Source organism: Macaca fascicularis, chromosome 3 (genome assembly GCF_037993035.2).
Source record: "Macaca fascicularis isolate 582-1 chromosome 3, T2T-MFA8v1.1".
Taxonomy (NCBI): domain Eukaryota; kingdom Metazoa; phylum Chordata; class Mammalia; order Primates; family Cercopithecidae; genus Macaca; species Macaca fascicularis.
In genome coordinates, this window is record NC_088377.1 from 129,284,053 (window position 1) to 129,310,788 (window position 26,736).

General features: G+C 34.3%; 1 protein-coding gene across 16 annotated transcripts in view; it reads right to left on the reverse strand.

The window, feature by feature from the left end:
• AKAP9 (A-kinase anchoring protein 9) overlaps positions 1 to 26,736 on the reverse strand; it is a 172,350-nt gene that overhangs the window by 40,271 nt on the left and 105,343 nt on the right. For 7 of the 16 annotated variants that reach the window (XR_012432694.1, XR_012432696.1, XR_010585188.1 and 4 more), the window contains 7 exons: positions 25,851 to 26,056; positions 18,096 to 18,328; positions 9,669 to 9,831; positions 8,624 to 8,836; positions 5,682 to 5,914; positions 4,294 to 4,413; positions 647 to 823 (listed from right to left, as the gene is read on the reverse strand). Coding sequence is in view for 5 of the 16 variants with exons in the window: in XM_005550256.4 (XP_005550313.3) it covers positions 647 to 823; positions 4,294 to 4,413; positions 5,682 to 5,914; positions 8,624 to 8,836; positions 9,669 to 9,831; positions 18,096 to 18,328; positions 25,851 to 26,056 (1,345 nt within the window). In the remaining 11 variants the exon portion in view is untranslated. Of the gene's footprint in view, positions 1 to 646; positions 824 to 4,293; positions 4,414 to 5,681; positions 5,915 to 7,597; positions 7,637 to 8,623; positions 8,837 to 9,668; positions 9,832 to 12,656; positions 13,488 to 18,095; positions 18,329 to 25,850; positions 26,057 to 26,736 lie in introns of those variants that run through there. The other 9 variants (XR_012432695.1, XR_010585187.1, XR_010585185.1 and 6 more) reach the window with 4 other exon arrangements.

Sequence of the window (26,736 nt, forward strand, 5' to 3'; positions counted from 1 at the left end):
TCAAAATTTCATAAACTAAATCCTGATTATCTAGTTTTTTTGTTTTTGTTTTTTTGTTTTGTTTTGTTTTGTTTTTTTTGAGAAGCAGCAATCCTGTTTCTCCAATTAGAAGTAGAAAGTGTACTTCTAATTAGCGAATAATTAAAAAGTTGGTCAGGCACAGTGGCTCAAGCCTGTAATCCTGGCACTTGGGAAGCTGAGGCAGGTGGATCACCTGAGGTTGGGAGTTTGAGGCCAGCCTGACCAAAATGGAGAAACCCCATCTCTACTAAAAATACAAAATCAGCTGGGTGTGGTGGCTCATGCCTGTAATCCCAGCAACTTGGGAGGCTGAGGCAGAACAATCACTTGAACTGAGGAGGCGGAGGTAGTGGTGAGCTGAGGTTGCACCATTGCACTCCACACTGGGCAACAAGAGCGAAACTAGGTCTCAAAAAAACAAAACAACAACAACAACAAAAAACTCTTCCCTTCTCAGGACTGACATGCAAGCAACATTTGGAAATAAGAACAAACAGAAATGGTTATGATGTCAACAGAGACATAAACATATTATGTAATAATACCTATAAGAAGTCGACAAATTAATTTAAGAGCATTCTTCATTAAAACACTTAATAAAGTTAGCCCAAATAAAATGCCACACCTTTTGAAAAGTATCTGCACTCACAAGTAGCGCCTGCTCCAATTCTCTTACTCTGAACTCCAGTTTCTCTATTTCTTCATTCCTTTCCTGTATATCCCTTTGAAGCTGCTCTTTAGAGAGCAAAAGCTCATTGCATTTGTCTGTTTTTTCCTTCAGATGATTTGTTAACTGTTCAACCTGAAATATAAGAGGAAAAAAATTTAATTAAAAAAAATTTCAGCAAGCTAGTTAGTATACGTTGAGTTACCTCTCATTTTGGATATCTACAATCCAAAATGCTACAAAATCTGAAACTTTTTTGTTTGTCTGTTTAACAAATGGAGTCTTATTATGTTGCCCAGGCTGGAATGCAGTGGCTATTTACAGGCACGATCATCATGCACTACAGCCTCAAATCCTGGGCTCAAGCGATCTTGCATCAGCCTCCTGAGTAGCTGGGACTACAGATGCACACCAACAAGCCTAGGTCAAAATCTGAAACATTTTGAGCACTGATATCATGCTCAAAGGAAATGCTCATTGGAGCATTTCACATTTCAAATTAGGCTGCTGGATAGGTAAGTATAATGCAAATATTACAAAATTCAAAATATCTGAAATCTGAAACACTTCTCTCAAGCATTTTAAAGAATACTCAATGCATATAAAACATATCTTCACTTCAAAAATTTTTTTTCCAAAAAGCATTTTTAAATGTTATGCTAATTTCACTTTGTATAAAGATAGCAACTATTGTCTTCAACAAAGGTGACATTTTACAAGTTGAAAAAATTAAGCAACGCTAGTAGATCACAAATAATATTGCTTTCAAGTAATCCTTTAAAAAAAGTTCTTTCTCTTAAGACTAAGACTTTCTCCACCTAGGAAGAGGGGAAAAATGCATTTTTCATAAGGCTGAATTATCTAATGGCACAACCACACTAAATCCTAATAAAGATGAGAAATTTGCAGAGTACTGATTTACTCTTGTATGAGATAAAATGACCTAAATAAATCTTTTATGGACTATATTTTGAAAACAGTCATTGGGAAAGCTTTTTCAATCTATACATTCCATCAGCCCAGGAAAGAGACAAGGATGAAGGGGAGTGAGAGGGATCTGCGCACCTTGAGGGTTTCCCTAAGTGTCTCTAGTCTTCGTTTCTCCTTTAACCAAAATAATGATGTGTGCCAAGACCTATTCCCTAAGAATAATATGGAGATCCCTTCAAGTGAATGGTTCTGTGACAGAAGAATACAGGAAGGATTAGTAGTACTGTAAGGAAAGTGAGGAAGGAAAGCTTACTTTAAAAAAAGCAACATGTGATGGTAAGAAATAAAGTAAAATTCTACTTTTTCTTTTCAGTGAAATATTCTGAGGAAATTATCTAAAAAACAACAGTTATTTCTCAGAACACTAAAAGAATGTAAGCTTAACTATAATTTCAGGTTCAAGGATGATAGCAATAAAGCCACTGATACATGCAGTTGGTTTTAAAAAGAAAAAGAAAAAAAAGGAAAAAAAAGGAAAAAAAAAAGTTGCTGAGGAGAAACTTTAATAAGTTGATTAAGATTTGGAGTAAGGTAAAAAAAAAAAAAGGCAACAATGTAGGTACAATAAAATGGTGCAACAGTTAGAAAAAAAAAAAAATCAAACATGCACATCTTTGTTAGTTTCTTAAAAGTTTCATGAGTGAAGCAGGCCAACCTTTCAAGTAAAAGAAAACGACATAATAGGAAATGACAGGTTAAATATTCTTTGAACTACAATAAATGACTACTTTTTTTTTTTTGAGACGCAGTCTCGCTCTGTCGCCCAGGCTGGAGTGCAGTGGCTCGATCTCGGCTCACTGCAAGCTCCGCCTCCCGGGTTCACGCCATTCTCCTGCCTCAGCCTCCCGAGTAGCTGGGACTACAGGCGCCTGCCACCGTGCCCGGCTTATTTTTTGTATTTTTTTTATTAGAGACGGGGTTTCACCGTGTTAGCCAGGATGGTCTCGATCTCCTGACCTTGTGATCCACCCGCCTCGGCCTTCCAAAGTGTTGGGATTACAGGCTTGAGCCACCGCGCCCGGTCCCTAAATGACTATTTTTTAAAAGCCGAAAATATGTTTGTCAGAAATGGGGCAATAACTAGAAACTGTGGAGACTGATAACTTTTGTACTACTCTAGTAGATAACATTTTATTACAAGGAGTTTATAGGCACTCTGTACTTCTTTGGTTTTCTTTTAAGAGAAATGAAATCCACTAAACTGTTTAGAAATTACATTCAAAATAAAAATTGTTTTCAGAAATAATACTAAAGTGTTCACTATGTGCCAGCTCAACACTCCTATGATGTGGGTGCTATTATGATCTCTATTTTAGAAATGAATTAACAGAGATTTCAGAGGTTAACTGACGTAGTTATTGTCATTACCTAGTAAATGGCAGAGCCGTGATACAAACTGGGATTGCCTTACGCTAAACACAATGTCTTTATCACCATGACAAGCCATCTTTAGGTATTCATACAATGAATCCTCTCTCATTTATGTAGCATTCATTTGGTAAATGTGGAGTTTTGACTATGTTTCTATGAGGAAAATAGGTAGTTGGGGTGAAAAAGGAGAAGCAGGAGACTGGTTAAGAGGCTACCACAGGGATCCAGGCAAACAAATGACAACTGGGATTTAGGAGGATGAACAAAAGTGCAAAGAACAGAAAGATGTAGTGCAATCTGACCCATCAATGTGTTGGAAGTAGGGGTTGAGAAAAAGAGGGGACTCAAGGCTGATTCTAGTTCTCAGCAATGGGGCAGGTTAGAAGGAACAGAATTTACTGAGATGAAGAAGGAAAATGTTTTATGCTTGTCTTTCTCTGGTTGTGGCTAATCAGGAATCAAGACTCTCTTTTGGACATGTTAATTTTGAGACATCTAAGCAGAGACAGAGTAGGCACTGGATATCCAATTCTGGAGCTTAACAGAGATGTCACAGATGAAAATACAGACGTGGAGTCATTTATATACGACTGCCTGGGAAGAGGCTACAAATAGGAAATAAGAAGAGGCCCAAGTGTAAGTTTTGGGGCACTCCATCATTTATGTTGGGTAGGAAAAGGAGAAACAAAGACTAGAGGATAGAGACCAGCAGAGTAGGTGTGTCACAGAAACCAAGAGAAGGAAGTATTTATGGCAGAAGGCCGCAATAAATGCCTCCGAATGGTTGAGTAGGATGGAGACAGAGTTGGATATTAGCTATAGCCGTCAGGCTCTGGGTCACCTTCACAAGAACAATTTAAATGGAGTAGAAAGTATAACCCTACTGAGAAACAAGGGTTGGATACTTCACTGGAGTGGACTAATAACAGAATAGGAAATGGGAAAGTAAAGAGTGAACAGAGGTAACTCTTTTGGTCACTTTTGTTAGGAATGGGAATAAAGAAATTGTAAAACAGAGTTTATTTAATTGGGAAAGACATAAGCAGGTGGAAATTATTCCAAATTTCAATACCAACAATTTTTAGGGTTAATTACCTTCTCTTGCTTAAGTAATATTAAGTTTTCTGATTTTGAAGATTTACATACAACAGAAAGAATCCACTTTTAAGTTTTTAATGATATGCATCTTATTTTACACTTGATACAAATTACTGTAAAGTGGGCAATGTCAGTAAAGTTCTTACCTCTCTAGTTTGATGTTCACTGATAGGCTGGAATCGAGGAACAACCTTAAGTTGCTGTTCTAGTTTCTGTATTTCCTGTTGGAATACGTCTCTCTCATGTTCTCTATCAATGGCTTGCTCCTAAAAGTTTAATAATAATAATAATGACAGTAGCTGAAGAAACAGTATTTAGTGAAGCTATTATTTCTTACTTCCCCTTTAGATACATGTTAGTTTTGTTTGAAGACAAAGGACTGATGACCATGAATATCCCAAACCACAAAAATTTTAAAAGATAACATTTAATTTTAATTAATTAATTTATTTTTCGAGATGGAGTCTCGCTCTGCCGCCCAGGCTGGAGTGCAGTGGTGCAAACTTGGCTCACTGAAAGCTCCGCCTCCCGGGTTCACGCCATTCTCCTGCCTCAGCCTCCTGATGGCACCCGCCATCACGCCCGGCTAATTTTTTTTTGTATTTTTTAGTAGAGACGGGGTTTCACCGTGTTAGACAGGATGGTCTCAATCTCCTGACCTCATGATCCGCCTGCCTCGGCCTCCCAAAGTGCTGGGATTACAGATGTGAGCCACCGCACCCAGCCAACATTTTATTTTTTATATGCCATATAACCTATTTGGGCTCCTCAACAAAACTTCAAGTATTAGTATCTAAATATTATTTGAAGTACATTTCTTTTTTTATTCAAGTAATATTAAATACAGGATGAAAAAATATTCACCTTAAAATGAATTTCCTTTTTTGGAACAAAGGAGGAATTCCACTGTTAGTTTAGCCATTAAACAAAATAAATAAAACAAATTGTTTGGAAAATCAGTTTCTTGAATCCTAATCTAGGTTTTATGCCTAAAGTTATAAAATGAGTAAGAATCTGATTCTCTGATCTATGAAGAGAATATCAGGTTTAAGTGAAATCTCAAAGGAAAAAAAAATGTGAAATTAGAGATTTAACATATTTTTGGAAGAGAGTAATGGCAGCATGACCACTGTTCCAGGCCCATTTCCAAGGCCACACTGTTACCTGTGTGTATCTTTTACAGGTGAAACAGTGGTGGCCCATTATCTCTTTGCCTATCTTACCCTGTGGTTAAATAAAAAACTAGAATAAGCTTCTGATCTGAATTTGGAAACGTAAACTAGTGGGGCTTATTCATAATTTTTATTATGTATAATTCAATACATAATAAAATGTACTGATTTTAATTCTGAGTGCTGTATAATAAAAATTAATGATTGGAATAGTACTTTTTGATCAATTAGCAGAATCGACACCTAATAAAACATTGAAAAACTAATTCAACAGTCTTTTCATGATTTAAAATTCATAGCCTAGTATACTAGCAAAGAACATTCTACTGAGAAAAATCAATATTCAACTTGAGAATACTTACATCTAAAAATTTTCTCATTTTTTCTAACTGCTTTTCCAATGCTTGGTTTTGCTGTCTTAAATCCATTAGTTCAGCATTTTTTTCTTGTTCCAGCTCTATAAACCTACTGACTTGTTCTTCCACATCTATTTCTAGAGCTTTCACTTGTTTTTGAAGGTCATCACGTACTTTTTCAGCTTGACATTGTACTTCTAGTTTTTCCTTCATTAATTTTTCTGTCTCCTGTAGTAATTCTGTACATTAATACAAAGTATACTGAATTAAATCATAATTAATGATGTTATGATAATGAAATCCCTGATAACTATGTCCAAATTTTACCTTCATGAAATAAAAGGCTGAGAATAATTTTAAATACACATGAAAGTAAATATTCTCTTATGAAAATATCAAAATTATATTAAAATACTTCTATATAAATAAACAAGCTATTAATAAAATTACGCAGAATTAACAAAAATATGTCCTGTCACTAAAAATAATATTTTTTGTGAAAACAACATAGCAAATGACCAAAAAAAATCTATTTTTACTATTGGGCAAAGAACAAAGTCCAATTAAATTCAAGCACAGAAAAAACTCACCACTCTCTTCACCTCAGGCAAAAAGCAATTCATTCCAAACCCATAAAGTCAATTTTATTTGCATACACAAAAAACATGAAGATCAAACACTGTAAATCTTTAACCAAGGCAAGTCTAAGAGTTACAGAAATACAAATACAGCTATAATTGAAATTTCCTGTTAGCCTTACTCCTTATTAGATCCATATTCCTGAGTTGCTTTTGCATGGTCACATGTATGTGGATCAAGGGAAAACTGACATTTATGAAAGGCAGTATGGTGTAGTGCTTAAGAACAGACTGTAGGCTCAACCTAGCTCACCAACTTACCTCCCATGTGACAATTATGATGACGTCCTTTAGTTTCCTTATATGTAAACTGAGAATAATATTATTACTGATTTCTTAGAGTTATTTTGGCATTAAATGAGTGAATATATGTAAAGAAGAGTGTCTGAGGTATGGTAAGCACTATGTGTTAGCTATTATTATTAATATAACAGTGTATATAGTAAAAATAAAACAATCTTCTAATGAAGAAAATGGAAAGAACACATCCCTAGGGTCTTTAAATTAACTGGTATGCCAACATTGTACTCAGGACTAGGAATCTCTAGAAAACAGCTTTCCTTTTAAAACAATACTAATATTAGATGTTAATACAAAAATAAATCAACCAAAAAGTCTCTATTAAATTTTATTGATCTTTTGCTACCATCATCTTACATACTTCCTGATTTAGAAGGAACATTTTAAAAACTCATAGATTGAAAGAGTTTAATATATTTATTAAATGTTTTCTTAAAAAAATCAAACTGGCTGGGTACGGTGGCTCACGCCTGTAATCCCAGCACTTTGGGAGGCCGAGGTGGGTGGATCACCTGAGGCCAGGAGATCAAGACCAGCCTGGCCAACATGGTGAAACCCCATCTCTACTAAAAGTACAAAAAATTAGCCAGGTGTAGTGGCTCCCGCCTGTAGTCTCAGTTACTCAGGAGGCTGAGGTGGAAGTGAGCTGAGATCACACCACTGCACTCTAGCCTGGGCGACTGAGCAAGACTCCATCTCAAAAACAAACAAACAAACAAACAAAATCAAAATGGTTTTAAGCTCTATGCAAAAACAGACATCATAAGATGATGGTCAGTATGAATCTCAGATGTTAATTTCAATGAAAATTTGTACTTTTAGCATAAGAAAAGTTTTTTTGTTGTTGTTAAAAACTGTAAGTATGAAACAACAGCAACACTGCAAAACTAGAGATGTTAGTTGGTTGAAAATCCAGAGGTCACCCACATTTTGGAGTTTCAAGCCTACCACCCAAACACTGGCCATGCAATTGTATACACACACCTGCTCCCGCTGCTGCATCGACTGCAGCATCTACTAGTCCTAGGAGAATAGAGAAAAACAACAAAAAAAGACACAACAAAAGTATAATTTATATGTCTCCCACTTCCTAAAATGGGATAATGCACATGCACACACACGTATCAAAAGCAAGAGTTGAAGACACTGATTATCACTGGTAATATTTTGAGAAGTTCCAGTATTTCTTGAATATTTTGCATGACATATACTTTCCACATTAAAAATTCCAAACTAAACCTGTTTAATTAATTTGAGCAGCCGGAAGAAACTTAACTATATTACAAAAATGTATGCTGTATTTCTAAACTGATAAAATGAAATAAGTGAAAAATTAAAACATTTAAAAATCCAACTGCATGTGTAACATCAAAGAGGACATGGTAAACAGGATTTAAAGTTCCATCATTACAAAGACTGACATTTACTGCTAAACAAACTTTCACTTCAAGATATTACTTAATTTCTTATTTAATGAAAAATGAAAGGTTACTTATACATTTAAGTATTATTTGAATTCCTACTTAGATTAAACTAGATGTCAGCCTACCAGCCACTGACCTTTTTAAATCTACTCTGCTTGCAAGTCAAAAATCCCCTCCACCTGCTCATTACTAGTGCCAGATCAGTGCTTTTAGATATTTAATCCAAGTATACATTTTTGCTGCTTCTCTGCTATTAGAACTAAACCTTATACAATTTAAAAAATATCCTGCCTCATTATTTGCAGCTTTCTCTTGAAGCAGAAGTCTGAGGATAAATGAAGAACTATCTTTTCCTGTTAACATCTGCCTAAGGAAAAAGAAAAAGACAAAGAAAAAAAAAAACAAACCTAATTCCACATGATTGGCTAATGAGACATTTATCTATAAGGTAGATTTCTTATAATTTTTCAAATCTCTATAAAATATATGAATAATGGCACTGAAAGAGGAAAAAAGCCACTTTAAGCCTTTGAAGAATATAAATAAAATCAGTGGAATGTTTCATACAAATTCAGAAAATACATACGTTGTTCAACTGGGCCTGCCTCTGCTTTCATAGCTTCCTTTTGTCTGGACAGTAATTCTCTTTCTTCTTGGATCTGCTGTTGCTCTGCCTCCAATTCTTGCAATCTGCTACTTGCACATAACAACTCCTGCTCAAGACGATCTATTATATCAGTTTTTTCCTGAATTTGCCTTTCAAAAAGAGTTTTTTCATCTGCATAGCCATCAATGACACCTATAAAATAAAATTAACAGAAAATAGAACTATTATTCATTTCAGATTCAACCACTAGGTTTTAATATAAACAACAAAAGGTGTACTGTTAGCAAAACTTTCCATCATTCCAACCTATTAAAAGTCTTGAATGAATTTGCTGCTCATCACAACAACTATCAACCTTTAATAGGGTATGGTCAATGCAGACATTTCGTTGTTTACCATTGTGCATAAACATGAAATTTCTCTGAATTTTCTAATACTTTGCTATACTAAAGTATCACATCACGTAGGTGTAACTCACTTTATTAAACAGATATAAACAATAAGTTTCTGAAAAGCTTAATACAAATTAGATGCTTGTGAAATGAATCACATTTTGAAAATTAGAAAGTTGGTATTTTAAGTAATTTTAGAAGGCCAACACCCGTAACAGCAGAGAAGAATTAAAAAGAGCATAGGGCTTTAGAGATTCAAAGCCTGGAATCACCATTTAATGGTAATGGTGCCCTTTAACAATTTAGTAACATCTTTAAGCTTCAGTTTCCTCATCTTTAAATTACAAAGGTTGTCTTAAGATGGTGTGATTATGGTAACAAGTCACCACCATCCTTTTTGGTATTTTCTGAAATTATTAATATTTTCTGTAACTCTATAAATTCTTTTTATAATTAAATATATATATATAGTTTTAAAAATTGCTTGGAGGAACTTTGAAGATAAACCACAAGTACTTTTTAATGGTCACTCTAAATTGGATTGACGGCTTCCAAACCTGGCTGTGCATCAAAAGTCTCTATTTTAAGACTGAAATTTCTGTACCCTTAGTTGTCAATGGCAAATTGCTCACCCTCAGCCTTACTGAGCTCCACAGCTAGCTGTTCTCTGGCCCTGGACTCCTCATGAAGGCGCTCTCGAAGGTCCTCTTGGCACTTAAGGGACTCTGTTGCTTCTTGTTTCTGTCTAAACGACTCACGCATCAACTCTGTCTGTGTAACTTTCGCATGTTCAAGCTAAACAAAGAGGGAAACAATACATAAAAGAAAATAAAGTGTGGAAATACTAGTTTCATTCCCCATTAAAGCTGGAAAAAAGGGGGATTTTAAAATAAAGAGATACTACTGAATTGTAGTCATATAGATATTACCAGTGCATGCTAAGATTAGCAGGCAGGATAAATCAGAGGAGACATGTATATTGGCTGTGCACAACTTTCTGTAAAGTGACATATTCTAGCTTTACTGAACAAAAGAATATGCTTCTTTTGGATATAAGCCACTTTAAATCAATGGCTGTGTAGTTTATCATATAAAAGAAGATATAAAATTAACAAAGCACAGGCATTTACTGTATTTGCCAAAGAATTTTATGTAGCTATATGGTCTATGATAAACTTTTTTACATTTAGTATTTATGGATTGTGACTCCTACAGTATCTGTTGTATACTGTGGGGGACTAATAATACATGATTAATACAGTGGCATCAATTAACAAAACCATAGTGGCACAACAAAATGAAATTATATTTATAATCCATGTACTTAACTAAAAGCTTTGTATTTCTGTCCATTTGTGAAACATCTAAAGCTCCTATGAATATTCAGCTTATTTTCAAAACCTTACAATACACAGACATTAACCATAAACACAGATTCCTTAAAATACTACCAATAGCACATACTGACTATATTCTTAAACAATTTTTTAAGATGATAGGAGGCTTAACGCCAAAGCTCTCTTGATCACTGCTACTAAATGAGCTCTGTGAAATTGCAGAAAACTACTGTCTCTGCCTTAGTTTTCTGAGCTTTTGAATATTAGTACCTCCTTATCTGTTATTACTGAAACAATTACATGGGAAAAAATTGAACTCAAATGTTTCTAGTATTTAGTCCAAAAATTTTAACAAAAAACCATCACATATATTAATAACAGGCTCACAGTAAAGTCATAAGAATTTGTAAATTTATATATAAAGTACTTTGTGCATTAAAAAGATATTACTACATTTTAAGCTTAAAATATGATCAAATGTAGTGGTTTCTAATTTATAGACACATATCGAAAATGTATTACAAAATCATGATAATATTAAATAATACTTTATTGTTAAAGACTTCTGCTTTTCACATCCGAGCAGCATTTGTCATAGCAAATGGATTTTAGAGTAACTATAGTTTTTGATGGCCACTCTAAATCAATTTCCAAAATATCCAGTATACGATTATTCTTGTTTTAATAGGATATTTCAAATATCACTTATAACGTGTTTAAAATTAATATGAATACACATTTAAGACTCATAATAGAAAATTAATCCTACATTCTAAATTATAAATTATTTCCTAAAATACCCGTAATATGTTATCTCAAAAGGAGTATTTTTACTTTTAGTTGGCAAGAGTTTTTCCTTTAAGTGTGGATAACTAATATCATTAACTTTTATTATAAAGACACATAATAAAGTATGAACTAATTTATATACAACTACTTCCTGAATTTACAGTCACAATCCATATTTTAAAAACATATCAATTGCTTTTATATACACGTATGTCATTTTTTTCTGTTCATTACATAATGACTATCTAGTAAATACACATGACTAAAAAGGATATGCATTTTTTTTCCTTTTTCAAATTTACTATAGGGATACAACAAAGGATTTACAACAAAATAAATGCTTGCTTTAGGTAAGTAAATTAAATAAGTCTTTGTTTCCATGTTCTACTTCTTGACAAGATTTAACCAGGCTTATAATCCATTTAAATATTTATCATAAAACCACAAGAAAAAACTTCAGTTTTATAAAATACAACAAAAAAGTTGGAACAATCAAATATAGTAAATTTAGCAAAAAAATTTCATTTATTACAGCAGATGAGATTCATACTTTATCGGGAGATAAGAGACACCCTTCAAATGTTCATCCAAATACTTAATAAAGAATCTTCTTCCATTCAGAGTATGTTTATTTCTAATATCTATAACAATATGAAGTATATAAAATTTAATATTCAGTATTTCCCAAATATTTAAGAAACTTATAATTACATTAAAAGTACATGTAAAGTATCAGTTAATATTCTGTCACTTTAATATAAAAGTTGCAAAAGAGGTAGCAAAACTATTCTGAAAACCATTTGGCTTGTTAAATATTAACTAGTACAGGATAAAGCTATGAAAGTCATAAAAAGTGCTGAATAACTTTTAGTTATACTGAATAACTTGTAGTGAACCTGAAATACTAAATATTCAAGCCTCTTTATGCTAAACACTTATCCTTAACAATGTTTATAAAATATATTTCATATAAAAAGCAGAAAGGGGTCTTGTTCCACAAGATTAGGAGGCATATTAAAAACAAAAAATAAGTTCCTTAGGTTGTTAAGAATATTAAAATTAGAACCCAAGCTTCCTTTTTTCCTTGTCTGGAACATCCAATATATCATGATTGTAAATATTTCCTAATTGCTCAATGACAATTCACTTAGCTGTTTTATAAGTATCACAATACCCAGTCTCTCAAATATAATAATTATTCCATTCTTATTCAGGATGGGCATCACAAACATACAAAAGCAAGAATCTTAAGGAAAAGCAAGATATTTTTAAACAACCTGCCTGGCATTGGAGAAATGTAATATTATCTCATTCTGCTTTCTGTAATTAAAAACATAGCCAAGTTGGAACTCAGACCAAATTTAGCCCTTAAATACATCTAGGATGAATGAATAGTAACACATCAAACAAGGTTCTATCCCATTTAGCATTAATATAGACACTGAAAATTTAATTTCTCATTATAGTGTTTAAATGAATATTTTTTATACTTACTGAATAAGGAGGGGTAGGCAGTGAAATTTTAGAAATAAGCTTTAATATATGTCCGTTTCTTTTATGAATAATATGGAAAATAGAAGTATTAACAATTACTGAGTTATTTTCATCCAAATGTTCACATAGAGGAAAAGGATGTGGTAAAGGCACGCGAGACTCAACCTCATAAATGTCTTCATCTTGCTCTTCTAACCATGAGCCACTGAGTTTGACAGTTGCCAAATAGGTGCTATAAGAATCCATCTCAGAAGATATAGCTGCCAAGCTTCCTAATTTGCTTTATCAGTTTTCTAGTACATTAAAAAGTTCTTTTTAGTTTATCAAGATCTATCATAGCAGTATAAAAATTTCCTTTTTTAGCACTACCAAATAAACATTATAAAATTAATTCATACAACTGCACAATAAAAGGAAGGGAAAGTCCAGGAAAAAAACTAAAAATCTAAAAAAACTTAGGTCTCTTATCAATCTTCATCCCCCCTCAAAAAAACCCAAACTAAAACAAAAACCAAAAAAAACAAAAAACAAAAAGCAAGCAAACAAAAACACCTTTTAAACTAGCATAACTAAGTCCTTGAAGAGAAAAATAAAAATATAAACATCTAATTAGATGAGCAATAAAACTGCTTTTAGTATCAACGATGTCTGTAGTAATAACTAAGCCTTCAAAGCAGAACCTGGCAGGGAAGGTCAAGTTTGAAATCTCCATAGTAGCAGTCTTGAGAAATCCAGTTGCAACATTATTTCCCTTGCTCTTGCTGCTTCATTCTATTCAAAAGGAAAAGCTCTTTTGAACTGAGCTATTCAAGTAGCCTCTCATGCTGAGCCAAAGGATTCTAGTCAGTGTCCCCTGAGGAAAAGGTCAGAACAGAGGGTGTGGTTTAATGTCTTTACCTATAGGTACACTGACAGGTGGAATGTGAATTAATACGCCCACAAAAAAGCCTGCCAGACAGGATCCAAGTTCCACGTCACGACTTTGAAAGGGCATTTAGACAAGTTTATAATGTCTGTAAGATAAGCTGGTGTTTTTCCATTCCATTAAAAAATTGCTTTAATTTAAAAATGTGAAATTAATTATGTTGGAGTCCACATTAGTAGTAATAAGTTATTCAAGTATATAAAATAACCATAATTATTTCTGGAAAATTAAAAACTTACTTTTGCTATTTCCTTAGAAATATTACTCATCTTTCAAGCAGCCACTAAAACTAAATATAGACATTTCAGTTATAACCTATTTTCATATTGTTTATGGAGTACATGTTAAGGAAAAAATTCTTTTTAAAGCTGCACTGTATATAATAGTTGAAAACTATACCACTTAAGGTATCCTATGAACCCTGACTAAACTTTAAAAGCCCAAGTTATATATAATAGCCTCTGGGTAGCTCCAGAAACCTGGGCAACGGTGAATAAGTAAGCCACTCAGAATTTTAGATCAACAACTTACTTTTTAATATTAAAAGATTTTCAATAATGAAAGTTGTTTTAAAGAAAGGAAAAAGCCCTCATTTTGGTGTTTTTCTATCCAGTAACTAAATATCCTAAATCCACAAAGCCTTTATTTAAATGGAAAAATGCATGCTAAAGAAGGCAGGTAATACCAACACAAATCCATTCTACAGTGACTCACACTATAAAGTTGTGTAAGCCAGTACTCAAACCATTTCACGGTAGGTAGACTAATAATTAGGGCAGAGAAAACTACATTTTCTACAGAAAGCCAGAATTTACAGGGAAATGGAATGTATTTCCTGTGGAGGGGCAGTTGCCTCTTACAAGTCTGGACTAGGCAATAAAATTTTTTTATTAGGCTTTCTTATGCGACCCTCCAGTTAGTCTGTGAAGGTGTCTTAACAAAGCACGTTCACAGGCTAACTGGAGGGTTGCATAAGAAACCCTAATAAACACCTATACAAGATAGAGGACTAATCTTATCACTGCTGCAGCTAAATGTGACTTTAGTGGGGCTTTGGCAGATAGAAGTTGTCAATATCCCAGCTGCTCAGCTTTATGAACTGTGGGGACCCACGCTTAGCCTATCAAATACCTCTTAAAATACTCTTTCCCTGCTCCCTCTGCAAACTACAGTTTGTTTTGATAATCTGATATCCAAATTCTCTTATTTGAAGCAAAAACAAAATCTGTAAGTAAGAAACAGCCCTTTATAAACAGTAACATTTAGGTCAGGATAAGAACTAACTACAAAGATACGAGAGAGAAATTACTGAGAAAAATGGACCAAAAAAAGTAACAGATTAAGATGATCACAGTATAGGGCCAAGAGTCCTCATAACAGTATATTAATTGATGGAATATTATATTAATTCATGTTCATAAAGATGACCTGGAACTAAAATAATTGAAATTATAGTCTATTGTTTCACCCATTTTTGGAAGCATGTAAAACTTGCTTCCATCCATGTAAAACAAAAACCTGTAAGTAAGTAGTTATATTAGGAACACAGGTCAAGGTAAGAAGCTTACACAAAGAAAATAGAGTAAAATTAGGGCAAAAAAGACTCAAAAAAGCAGTATTAAAGAAAGGTGATTCAGGATAGTGGCATACAGCCCTTGTAACAACAGTAATATTAACTGATGATATATTAATTGATGTTCAGAAAGGTGACTGAATTAGAATAATTCAAATTATATTCTATCTTGCTTCCCCTCTGTTTTAGAAAGCATATAAAACTTCTTGCAATCAAAGATAGTTATAATATGACTTAGAAGAACACACTTTTAATTATCCAGACTAGCTTATTATCCCTGGGTTTCAGATAATTGAGATTTTAATGTATATTTGAAGGCTATTAATTTGCAGCATAGAGTTGTTTCCTAAACAAAATAGCTTTACTTAAATCAAATAATGTCAAACCATTTAACCACCTTTCTTCATAAATTATTTTCTTCAAACTGTAAAACACTTTTGTTGCTCTCTTTTGGACTTTGATTTGTTCCCTATTTTTCTAAGTTATTTCACAGAGGGCCTATAACCTGTAAACATTACCCTGACGGAGCCTGGACCAATGCTGAGCATACTGGGGACAATACTTGAAGGCAAAATGTGTTTCAGTATTTTGATTACAGTTATGTTTCAAACACAACAATGACAAAACAAAATCTTAAGTTATACTACTGTTTCATCCTCAGATTCCTTTTCTTGAGAAAATATAGAAGCATGTAGCTTTGATGTTGTAATTCTTAAAAACAAGTATTAGGAAGCCCATGAAAATTTCTTATAGTGAAAATCACACCATGGGAATAAATTACATATCCATTAATTTCTTCCAAGGCCTAGGGGAATCTCTTGGTAAATAACCTCCTATGGCTCTAAATAATACTTCTGGATTCTGGAAAACTTTAATTGCTGAAAAACTATTCCCAAAGAAGAGAATGGTTTTGATTTCTACCTGATCCAGGAGTCTAGAATCTGTGAAACCATACTCTCAAAGATAACATTTCTGCAGAACCACAAAGAGACTACTGAATAAGGATTGTGTTAAAGAGATTACCTCTCTAAGGGCCTTACGGCAGTCTCTTAAGCATTCTTTTTAATACTATCATGAAAGCTATCCCAACCAGTAGGAACCTAACAATAAAGTAAATATAAGCCTGATTGTATGGTAGCCTGTCCAAGCAAAAGAGAGGTAAAACCATTGCAAGAAATGTATTATAATATGGACTTGGACATACCACTGGGCAAGTTACCCCTCAAATAAAATATCTAAAGTAAATAACTCCTATAATACACATTATGAAATCAGCCAATCAGCCTATAAGGCAGATTCTTGTCCAGTGCCCTAATATTCAAAAATTTTGCCACTGAATGACTCATCTTAAGCATCAAGTCCCACAGTAAACTTTACTTGGTCCCCAGTATACTCTAATATGTCAGATGCTGCTCTCTTCTCTGGTCTCAGAGTATTCTGTACAAAGCTATTTTCCTGAATTTCTCTTTCACTGAAAACACAAAGATATCACAGCATGCCTCCCAGCTGTTTTACATTTTGTTATAATAAGTGAAAAAAAAAAAAAGAAAGTTAAAGGGAAGTATACTATTATAAAGTAGAACCAAATAATGACATGTTGAAGAGGAAAGTGGAATATAAGTTATTTCACAAAGATATTACACATTATTCTGTGTCAATCTGTTAAAAATATTCATCAGGTTCAAGATAATTTTAGTTATTAATTAATGAGACTATTCTGAAGAAATCAATGGTTTTAAGCATCTATCCATGGAAGATTAAAAACCGAACTGAAATTAGTTTAAAAGAAAAAGTTTTTAAAACTCCTATTCGAAATGCTGAAAAATATTATTTACTTAAGAAATATCTGATTTTTATAACTTATTATACACCTAATGTCAACAATTAGCTTAACATTTTATATAAAAGATGTTAGTACAGTACTTCAAAATTAAGCCAGAGAACAATGTGAACATTATACTAATAATCCACAGATTAGTGGTTCTCAAACTTTAGTGTGAATCAGAATCATATAAAGGACTTATTAAAAACACAGGTTGCTGGGCTCCCAATTTCAGTAGGTCTGGGGTGGGGCCTAAGAATTTATATATTGAACATATCACCAGGTGATGTTGATATTGCTGGTTAAGGGCTGCACTTTGAAAAGTCTCTGCCGTAGGGTTACTGCTCTACACAAAGCTTTTGTGACCCATTCAGTGATATTTAAATTACAACAATACAGTAGAAGCTAAATAACACAGTGTGGATTTAGTATTTAACAAATTGGGAAAAATCTGGAAAATGCCATGGTCAGACTCCTACTGTACTTCACTACCTGGTCACATAAGCAGACAGCTGCTATGAGCTGTGGTCTTGGCCTGGGGAAGTGAATGTTTCAGGCGGAGCCCACACGCTTGACTATTGGCAGCATTAACAAATTTTGGAGAAGTTTCTCTCTAATAGCCTGTTAAAAACAAGTAGCCTATTGGAACCACTGACCATTTTTGATTTATTTAACATTTTTCATGTTGCTCCTCAAAAGACAAATACTATGTTGCATTAACTAAACTGCTCATAATTTACAATGGTATCAAGTAGCAGCAACAGCATTAATACTGGCCAAGATCCAGGTCAAAAGTACTTAATAGTGGTTAAGAAACAAAAAGTATTAACAGTTGTTTTCATATATGAAAGTACAAATCACAAAAATTAAATACTAATATACCCGAAATAAGCAAAAAACAAAACAAAACAAAAGCAGGACCATGTAGGAATTCAGTGTAGAATCATTTCTACTATACAACTTTTGTACAACCAAAGGGATAATTAAGATGCATATGCATTCAAGCTTTGAAAATGCCAAACAGCAACCCATGAAAATATCAAAATTAGCTCAGTCGAGAGAGTGGGATAGCACATTGTACTTCAAACTCAGTACATATTAGCAATATAAGGAGGTTACCTGACTGCTAGTTTCACTTATGGCTTCTAGGAGTTTTTCAACTGCTGCTTGTAGTCGAGAGCTAATGTTCAGCACAAGTTCTTCATTTTCAGGGTCTATTTCAGTTCCAGCAAAACCACTCCTCACGAGTCGTTGTGACAGCTCTGTTCCTTCCTCAGTTACTTTTGACCACATATTAATGTCATTTCTTGGCATATCACTTCCAGAATAAGAGGGAATGGATTCATCTGTAACTAGAATAACAGTATTTTAAAGGCATAAATTAATTATAATAATCATACTTTTTTAAAGTTATAAAACAAAATCAAAGTAACACTGGAAATCATGGAAATTGTAAGGTCTTTTAAAATAACATTGCAACCAAACAAATAAAATATGCAAATATAGGATATAATATTATTCAATAACCAAGCAAAAGAATGAGAAATGTTATGCTAACAGGAATTTGCAGAAATTATTTGGGTAATTCAGTATTTTTTTCTTTGATAAAAATTTCTGAGATACCTATCAACAGAAATTTACTACATGCCCACCGTGCAGAGTTTGCTAAGTAATAGGGACATATAGGTGACAAGATCTGGCTCCAACCCTTGACGACTTTACAATGTAATGAGGAAACACATAAACAATCACAAGAAAAGAGAAGCATTGTGCAGTAGGCTGTTCCAAGTGTACAGAGGGATAGAAATAAGTGCTTGAATTTGTCGGGAGCAGACTGACTTTTGAGCCTACATTGGGATTACAGGATAGAGAAAAGTGCTTGAATTTGTCTGGTGATGACTAACTTTTTGAGCCAACACTGGGCAATATAATCTGCTCTGGCTACACAGTAAAAGGAGCTAAGACCATTTTGTTGCTTGCTACTTTTTAAAGAGGAATACTGGGATAAGATTAGGCTGACAAGCAGTTCTAATTTAATTATGGACATTGTTATCTACATTACCCACACTATTCTTATTTCTTATGTAAAAAAAATGAGTTTGCATGGGTAGAAGATAAGCTTTCCAAGTGTTTTCTCTAAGCTATAATAAAAGCACAGGCTATTCACCACTGACATTAAATACTCATTTGTGGCAGATGTTACAACCCAACAGTGAAGTTTCCTGAAGAGGCATTACCTAATCTTTTATTGCATGTAGTACATATTTGTTATCAGTAAGTGTACAAAGTTAACAAATTAAAGCAGAGGAAATCTTCAGGTACCAAGTGCTTGGAATAAGCACTCAGTTTGACACATTAGCTCTCAACTACAAGCAGCAGTTGAAAAACTCCTAGAAGCCATAAGTGAAACTAGCAGTCAGGTAACCTCCTTATATTGCTAATATGTACTGAGTTTGAAGTACAATGTGCTATCCCACTCTCTCGACTGAGCTAATTTCGATATTTTCATGGGTTGCTGTTTGGCATTTTCAAAGCTTGAATGCATATGCATCTTAATTATCCCTTTGGTTGTATGCAAGTTGTATAGTAGAAATGATTCTATGCTGAATTCCTACATGATCCTGCTTTTGTTTTGTTTTGTTTTTTGCTTATTTCAGGTATATTAGTATTTAATTTTTGTGATTTGTACTTTCATATATGAAAACAACTGTTAATACTTTTGTTTCTTAACCACTATTAAGTACTTTTGACCTGTTCTACTTACTAGAACTTATCTTGCTAAAGTAGCTAGTGCCATATTGAGTTTTCTTAATCTATGTAGTAATGACATCAGATACAGCTTCAGATGCAAGATCTGAATTCAGCACGATTCAATATTCACTAAGCACGTCCTCTTTGTAAGTCACTGGCTGTAGAGCCCAAAATTGCATTTTAGGGCATGATTTTAAATGTCTGCCATTATATATAGGTTTATCTAATTTTTTAGGTAACAGTAAATACAACTTTCACTTTGTGTTTTTATTCCCCAAAGTAAAAAACACATCAGCTACACTGTTACTTATTTATAGTACTCCATGTGCTCAAAATTGAATGCCTTGAAAATATTTAGAAGTGCAAGATAATCTTGGAATTTATAGCATCTTTATGTGAAAAATTAAATACATTCTAGTAACATTTTCTTTCTCATGGGTACAGAAATGTGAGGCAAAGGGAACAGTGCGATATGATGGGAACTCTCGGCTTTTTAGGGCAAAGGGACATGGTGAAGTGGTGGTGAGGTAGGTGAGAGAGCTAAAAGAAGGGAGCTGGAAAGTAAGCTGGATTCAAGTTGTAAATGGTCTTAAATTTTATAGGAACCTTAGGGGTTTTGCTATAAACAAATGGAAAGAGTAAATCATATTTTGAACAAGAAGATAATATCAAATATGTGAATCAGGAAGCAAACTGTAGCAATGCAGAGGTAAGTTAAGGAGAAAAAATTGGTTACAGGTTATTTCAATTGTCTAGATGAGAAGGGATAAAGACATGAACTAAGATGATGGGTGGTGGGGGGTGGTGTTGAGAAAGAGCACAGGTTGGAGAAGACAATGTAGAAGAAGACAAGGAAAGAAGATTATGTATAAGATGACTCTGGGCTTCCAGCTTAGATGATTCTTAGGTGACAGAGAAATCATTAAGAAAAATACTAAGAAATCAGGAGAAAGTATACAGAGTAGGGATGAAAAATGATTAGTCTAAAGTGTTAATGGGATTTGTGGAGATGAGTCAACTGTTGGAATTTTGGGTCTGCAATGACTTAGGAGTCATTTGTAGAAAGGTGAGAGTTGAAACCTTGGAAGTAGATACATCTGTCTTAGGAGTAATATTTAGTGAGAGAAGAAAGGCAAAGTTGAAGCCTCTGTATATCATAATCTAACAAAAGAACCTGTGTTAAAAAATATCAGAGAGAGGCAGGAAAGAGATGTTCCAGCAGACAAAAAAGGACAGCTTCAAGACACTTTAGTAACATTATTTGTCTAGAAAGATAAACAGGACAAGGACTGAGAAAATGCTATGGAGACTCCTGTGTTCACCAGCCTTGATTTCTATTCCTGCAGTACCAAAGCTGCTCTCTCAAAGGACAACACTGACCTCCCAGTTGTCAAATCATCTGGGTGCGGTGGCTCACGCCTATAATCCCAGCACTTTGGGAGGCCGAGGCAGGCGGATAACGAGGTCAGGAGTTCAACACCAGCCTGACCAATATGACCAAACTCCATCTCTACTAAAAAATACAAAAATTAGCTGTGCATGGTGGCACGGGAGGTGGAGGTTGCAGTAAGCCAAGATTGCACCACTGCACTCCCGCCTGGGCAACAGAGCAAAACTCCGTCTCAAAAAAAAAAAAAAAAAAAAGAAAGAAAGAAAAGTTTGCTTAAATTTACCTTGAGCAGGGAAAAAAGGTGAGAAAAATCCAACACTTCTTACAGTTTTAAGGCAGTATGAAGATAGTCTAATGTTTTGGGCTATAGAGAAGGAATCAACATGAGGAAAAGACTGAAGGTATTGTGTATTAGATGGGAGCAAATCTCAACCACAAAATATAGAGGGTGCATGAGAGCAACTTATAAAAGGTCTTTGAATGTTAGCTTCTTGAAATGGCTAATTTTTAAAAATAGACATTAAAGTACCTAGAAAAGGTGAAGATGTCAACTAGCTTAAGGTATTTTCTTAATAACATTTTGAAGGTATAAACCATCTGAAATAATCTGAATATGTTCCAAGAAAAAAGTGAATTAAAAAAAAAAATCCTATAAAATAGAAAAATGAGAAAGACTTTAACAACTAGTCTTGGAGGGAAAAATTCAGAGGATAATATAGATTAGCAGCGGAATGTCACAAGATGCCAATAACAATCTTAGAATGTCCACTTTGGTAAATAGAATCATTTCAAAGTGGTGAACCTCTTGGATTTATGTCTTAAACATAGTAAATGATGGTTATTAAAGTCCTTTAGTTATTAACTTTATAAATTATATCATATTCATTCCCTGACAGACAACAATAAATTCCTCAGGTTAAAGCAGGATAGGCAATTTAATAAAGCCTTCTCTGCCCCAAAGGCTCTCTTCTATGGCTCCAATGGAAACCACTAGGCTCTAGTCTGACCCTGGTATCTGACAGTTGAGAAAACTGTACTGAAGCCCTGGGAGACTTAACAGGTTTGCCCAGTATCACAGTGGGGTAGAAAAGAAACAAGGCCTTCTGATTAGTGCAGTGGTGCGATCTCGGCTCACTGCAACCTCCACCCCTGGGTTCAAGCATTATCCTGCTTCAGCCTCATGAGTAGTTGGGATTACAGGCATGTGCCGCCACACCTGGCTAATTTTCATATTTTAAGCAAAGATGGGGTTTCACCCTGTTGGCCAGGCTGGTCTTGAACTCCTGACTTCAGGTCATCTGCCTGCCTTGGCCTCCCAAAGTGTTGGGATTACAGGCGTGAGCCATGACTCTCAGCCCCTAGCATTCTTTCTGTAAGAACTCATTTCTCCAAAAGGAGGCAGCAGCAGATAAGATTCCATCCCTGGCCTCCTATGGGAGAGGTGAGCATAAAACTACTGAATCATCACAGCGAACACCTGAAGGAAATTTTTTTTCAACACAACCTGGGGAATTCATTTTTATGAACTGATCTAATATTCATTCAGGTTTAAGTGATTTTATGTTAGCTCAAAATTTCCCTTTAATTTCATAAAGTAGGTTACTCTTAAGAGGAAGCAAATATTAGCAACTTTATTCCTTAAGTTTTTGAGTGTTAACAAGTCCATACATGTTTAAAATCAAAACATGTTCAGACTTGAAGGCTGAAAATACATCACAAGTGTTACAACAAAAAGTCATATATGAAAACTGAAAAGCAAAAGTTGCTTCGCAATTAGATTGATTTAAATTTTTGTTATAGTAAAAAACATAAATCTTTCAAAAGTGTATTTCATTTTAAAAAATAATGCTTCCATTATATTTATGAAGGAATATCAGAAAAAATTCTTACATATGGAGCACAGTGATAATATTTTAAAGCCAGTATTTTCTTTCAAGTTTATAAAAAAAGTTTTAAATTATAAATTCTAATAACTCAATATATCCTCAAAGATGCAAGATGGATCTATTAAGTGTCCCCCAGTGATATCAGTGGTTATTCTAATTTTATTAGTAAGACACTGCTGCTAAACATAAAAACAGTAAGATGGAGTTAACTAAATGGAAAGTAAATATAACCAATGATACTAATCCTAGCAAAATTATCTCTGCTACAATATTCTACACACTATATTTCTTAACTCTGGATTTAGTTTTTCCTCTTATCTCAATATTATTCTTTCAGAATTGGCCAACAGTTAACTAAAATTTTAAAGGGTGTAGTTAATACAAATATATGTAGTGGTTTTAAGCAAAATATTAAGTATTATGACTATTTTGCTTTGAATCAGAATAGCAATGACTTCTTCATTAGACTATGAATTACTGTAAAGCTAAAAGCGTAGAGAAATAGTTCAGCAAATGTCTGTAGAATTAAACTCATAAAATTGCTTATAATTGAAAACTATGGTCAGTTGCAGTGGCTCACGCCTGTAATTCTAGCACTCTGGGAGGTCGAGGCTGGTGGATCACTTGAGGTCAGGAGTTCGAAACCAGCCTGGCCAACACAGTAAAACCCTGTCTCTACTAAAAATACAAAAATATTAGCCAGGCATGGCAGCAGGCACCTGTAATCCCAGCTACTTGGGAGGCTGCGGCAGGAGAATCACTCGAACCCGGAGGTGGAGGTTGCAGTTAGCAGAGATTGAGCCACTGCTCTCCAGCCTAGGCGACAGAGAGAGACTCAAAAGAAAAAAGAAAAAAAGAAAGAAAATCATTACTGTATCTCAAAATAGGATATACATATTTCACCTGTGTTGGAAGATTGAGATACACTTATGCAAGAAAATAGGCTAGTTGATCAGAAGTCTTTTTAGGTCTGCTTTCTCATGGAAAATGAACATAAATATAATCCTCTGTGCTTAAGTTAAATTATCAGTTTATTCCTTTTTATGGAGACAGTGCTCTGGAAGTAAGTTCACTGTCTTTCAAGGCATGTTGTCTGCTGAATACTTTGGCAGCCATGTTGAGAAGTATCTAAGAGAACTACTAACAACAAAAGCACAAAATACATCTGTAATGCACAGAACATTCTCAGAGTATCTTTTGAATATGGCAGTCAACCTGGTCTCTAGGTCTTACCAGTAGAACTGCAAAATCCCTCCCTAAATGGTTAAGTGAAATAAGCTTGTGAAATAATTGTTTTTTAAAAAGCATAATTTGATAAACACTTTTACCAGACTAAGAAAATGTTACCTAATTCTTCTCTATAAAGATCCATACGCAGAAATAAAATAGCCGTGATTGAGAGCTTAACCAAGAGTGAAGTTAATTCGAAAAATTCTACCAAGTTTGAAAAGAGTGAATTTGAAAGTAAGGTTTAAAATTCAGTATTATTTCAGCTTTTAATTTACCAAAAGCAATTTTTAAAACTATCTTTGAACTCAACTGAGGTGTTTAAAAATCAGTTTTATTTGCAATTCCAAATCAAGTTTTTCTCTGTACTTAGAAACACACTACTGGCTAACTTATAATTAGGCAAACCTTCCATAAATGGGATAATTTCTTCTCATTTCTCCACATGAAATTTAACAAACAGAATGCTCTTCAAAAGTTACAAAAACTGGCATCTTAGGTCTGCCTCTAACTGGGAGAGATGCTTGAGTGTGGAATGATAGTGAACTGCGAGCTTGATCTGAGCCAGGAGTCCAGATCCTATGTTTCTCCATCTCACAAAACTTTTCCCCACTTCTGATTTCCTCATTTCCCTCTCCTGCAAGGAAAAAGAAATTGAAAAAACAAGAGACAATGGAGTTCAGCAATGTGATGGGAAGAAATGCAAAGAAGAGGCCAGGCATGGTGGCTCACGCCTGTAATCCTAGCACTTTGGGAGGCCAAGCCAGGCAGATCACCTTAGGTCAGGAATTCAAGACCAGCCTGGCTAACATGGTAAAATCCCATCTCTACTAAAAATACAAAAATTAGCTGGGTGTGGTGGCATGCACCTGTAGTCCCAGCTACTTGACAGGCTGAGGCAGGAGAATGCTTGAACCCAGGAGGCAGAGGTTGCAGTGAGCCTAGCATGCGCCACTGCACTCCAGCCTGGGCGACAGAGCGAGACACTGTCTTTAAAAAAAAAGGCAACGGAAAGAAGAGCCGAATCCACACAGCTGAAGGAAGACAGAGTTACAAAGACAGCTCTGGCATATCAGGACCTAATCTCTGGATCCATATACATTGCATAATATTTCAATCCACTTTTTCAAAAGGAAGAAAGAATCTAGCAGAGAACAGTCCAAAGATAAGACCAAACCTTGGGTTTCTTATCAAGGCTTTCTTCCAACCATTTCAACAGGTATGTGAAACTGGTGCTAGGTTCCTAAAAAGTCTTTATTTCTAATCTTTCCTTAATTTATAGGATGGTTTCAGGATGTCATCCATACCTCACAGATACTGGTAAGAGTCCTGAGTGCTGATGCAGAAATTTTTTTATTGGTGGAGAAATGTAACAGCATTCTGGTTTATGTAGGCACCGTGGCAACCCTGGATAAATATAATGACAACTCTATGATACCCACTTGCAAATGCTATACAATAATGGTATTTGAGAAGAGTCACTCTAATGTATTTCTGTTTGAAGGTCCATTTGCTGGAAAATACTTATTTTCTCTTCTATATTTTCCACACATGGCAAAATGCCTTGAACTCGGCAAGATTTGCTGAAATGATTGTTTCAACAACATAGAAAACTAGTACCTCTTGTATGTTCCTCATGGACACATGACTTTACAGATGCCTCTGCTTCTGACCTCCAAATTAGGCTGGCAGATGACTGGCTTTTACTAGATCTATCTAGAATCCCAAGGACATGGCGACCAATTGTTTCTTCAACAGCTGCTGTTGTCTTTACAACTTCTAAAAGGATCTTCAAAAGTCTGTTATTAGCTTTCTGGAGTGCATACCTGTATAGATAAAGAAGCATTGATTAAAATGTTTAATATTTTTGAAGCAAACACTTTGCTTATGTCCACTAAAAAGTACACTGCAAAATATCTGATTTGAAAAATAACAGATGATCCTCTTTGTTAAAATAATACCCAATAGCATCTACAATAAAGTGCGTCTTGTTTTTTATTTGTGACTATATTATAAAATGATTTGTTTTGTCTGAAAAATTTTGGCCAATCAGCTTAATCATGCCATTTTTCAAAATGTACAATGTCTAATTGACTTGAAAAAAATAACTAAAGTCTTAAGCTAGTAACTAGGTTAAGAGAAAATTTTGGGAGACAAAATTTAAGTTTTAAAAAGTATGGCAGTGCCAAAGCATATGCAAGTTATTGAGCTTGCTGCTCATGGTTATACATATGTATTTTGTACATTTAATCTTTCTATATGTTAAACATAAAAACATATTTTAAAACATAATTTCAAAATCACACCAGAAAAAATTATGTGGCAGTATTTGTACAAGTTAATGGTAATGAGCTGAATATTTAAATTACAAAAAGTAATACTTAGGCAGAGATCTGTTTTTAAAAAGGTCTGTAATGAAATATCACTATCTGTCAACACCAGAGGGAGTATCACAGGCTGTTTTTATTACATCTGCTCCAGAGACAGAAATTTCTCAAGTTACACT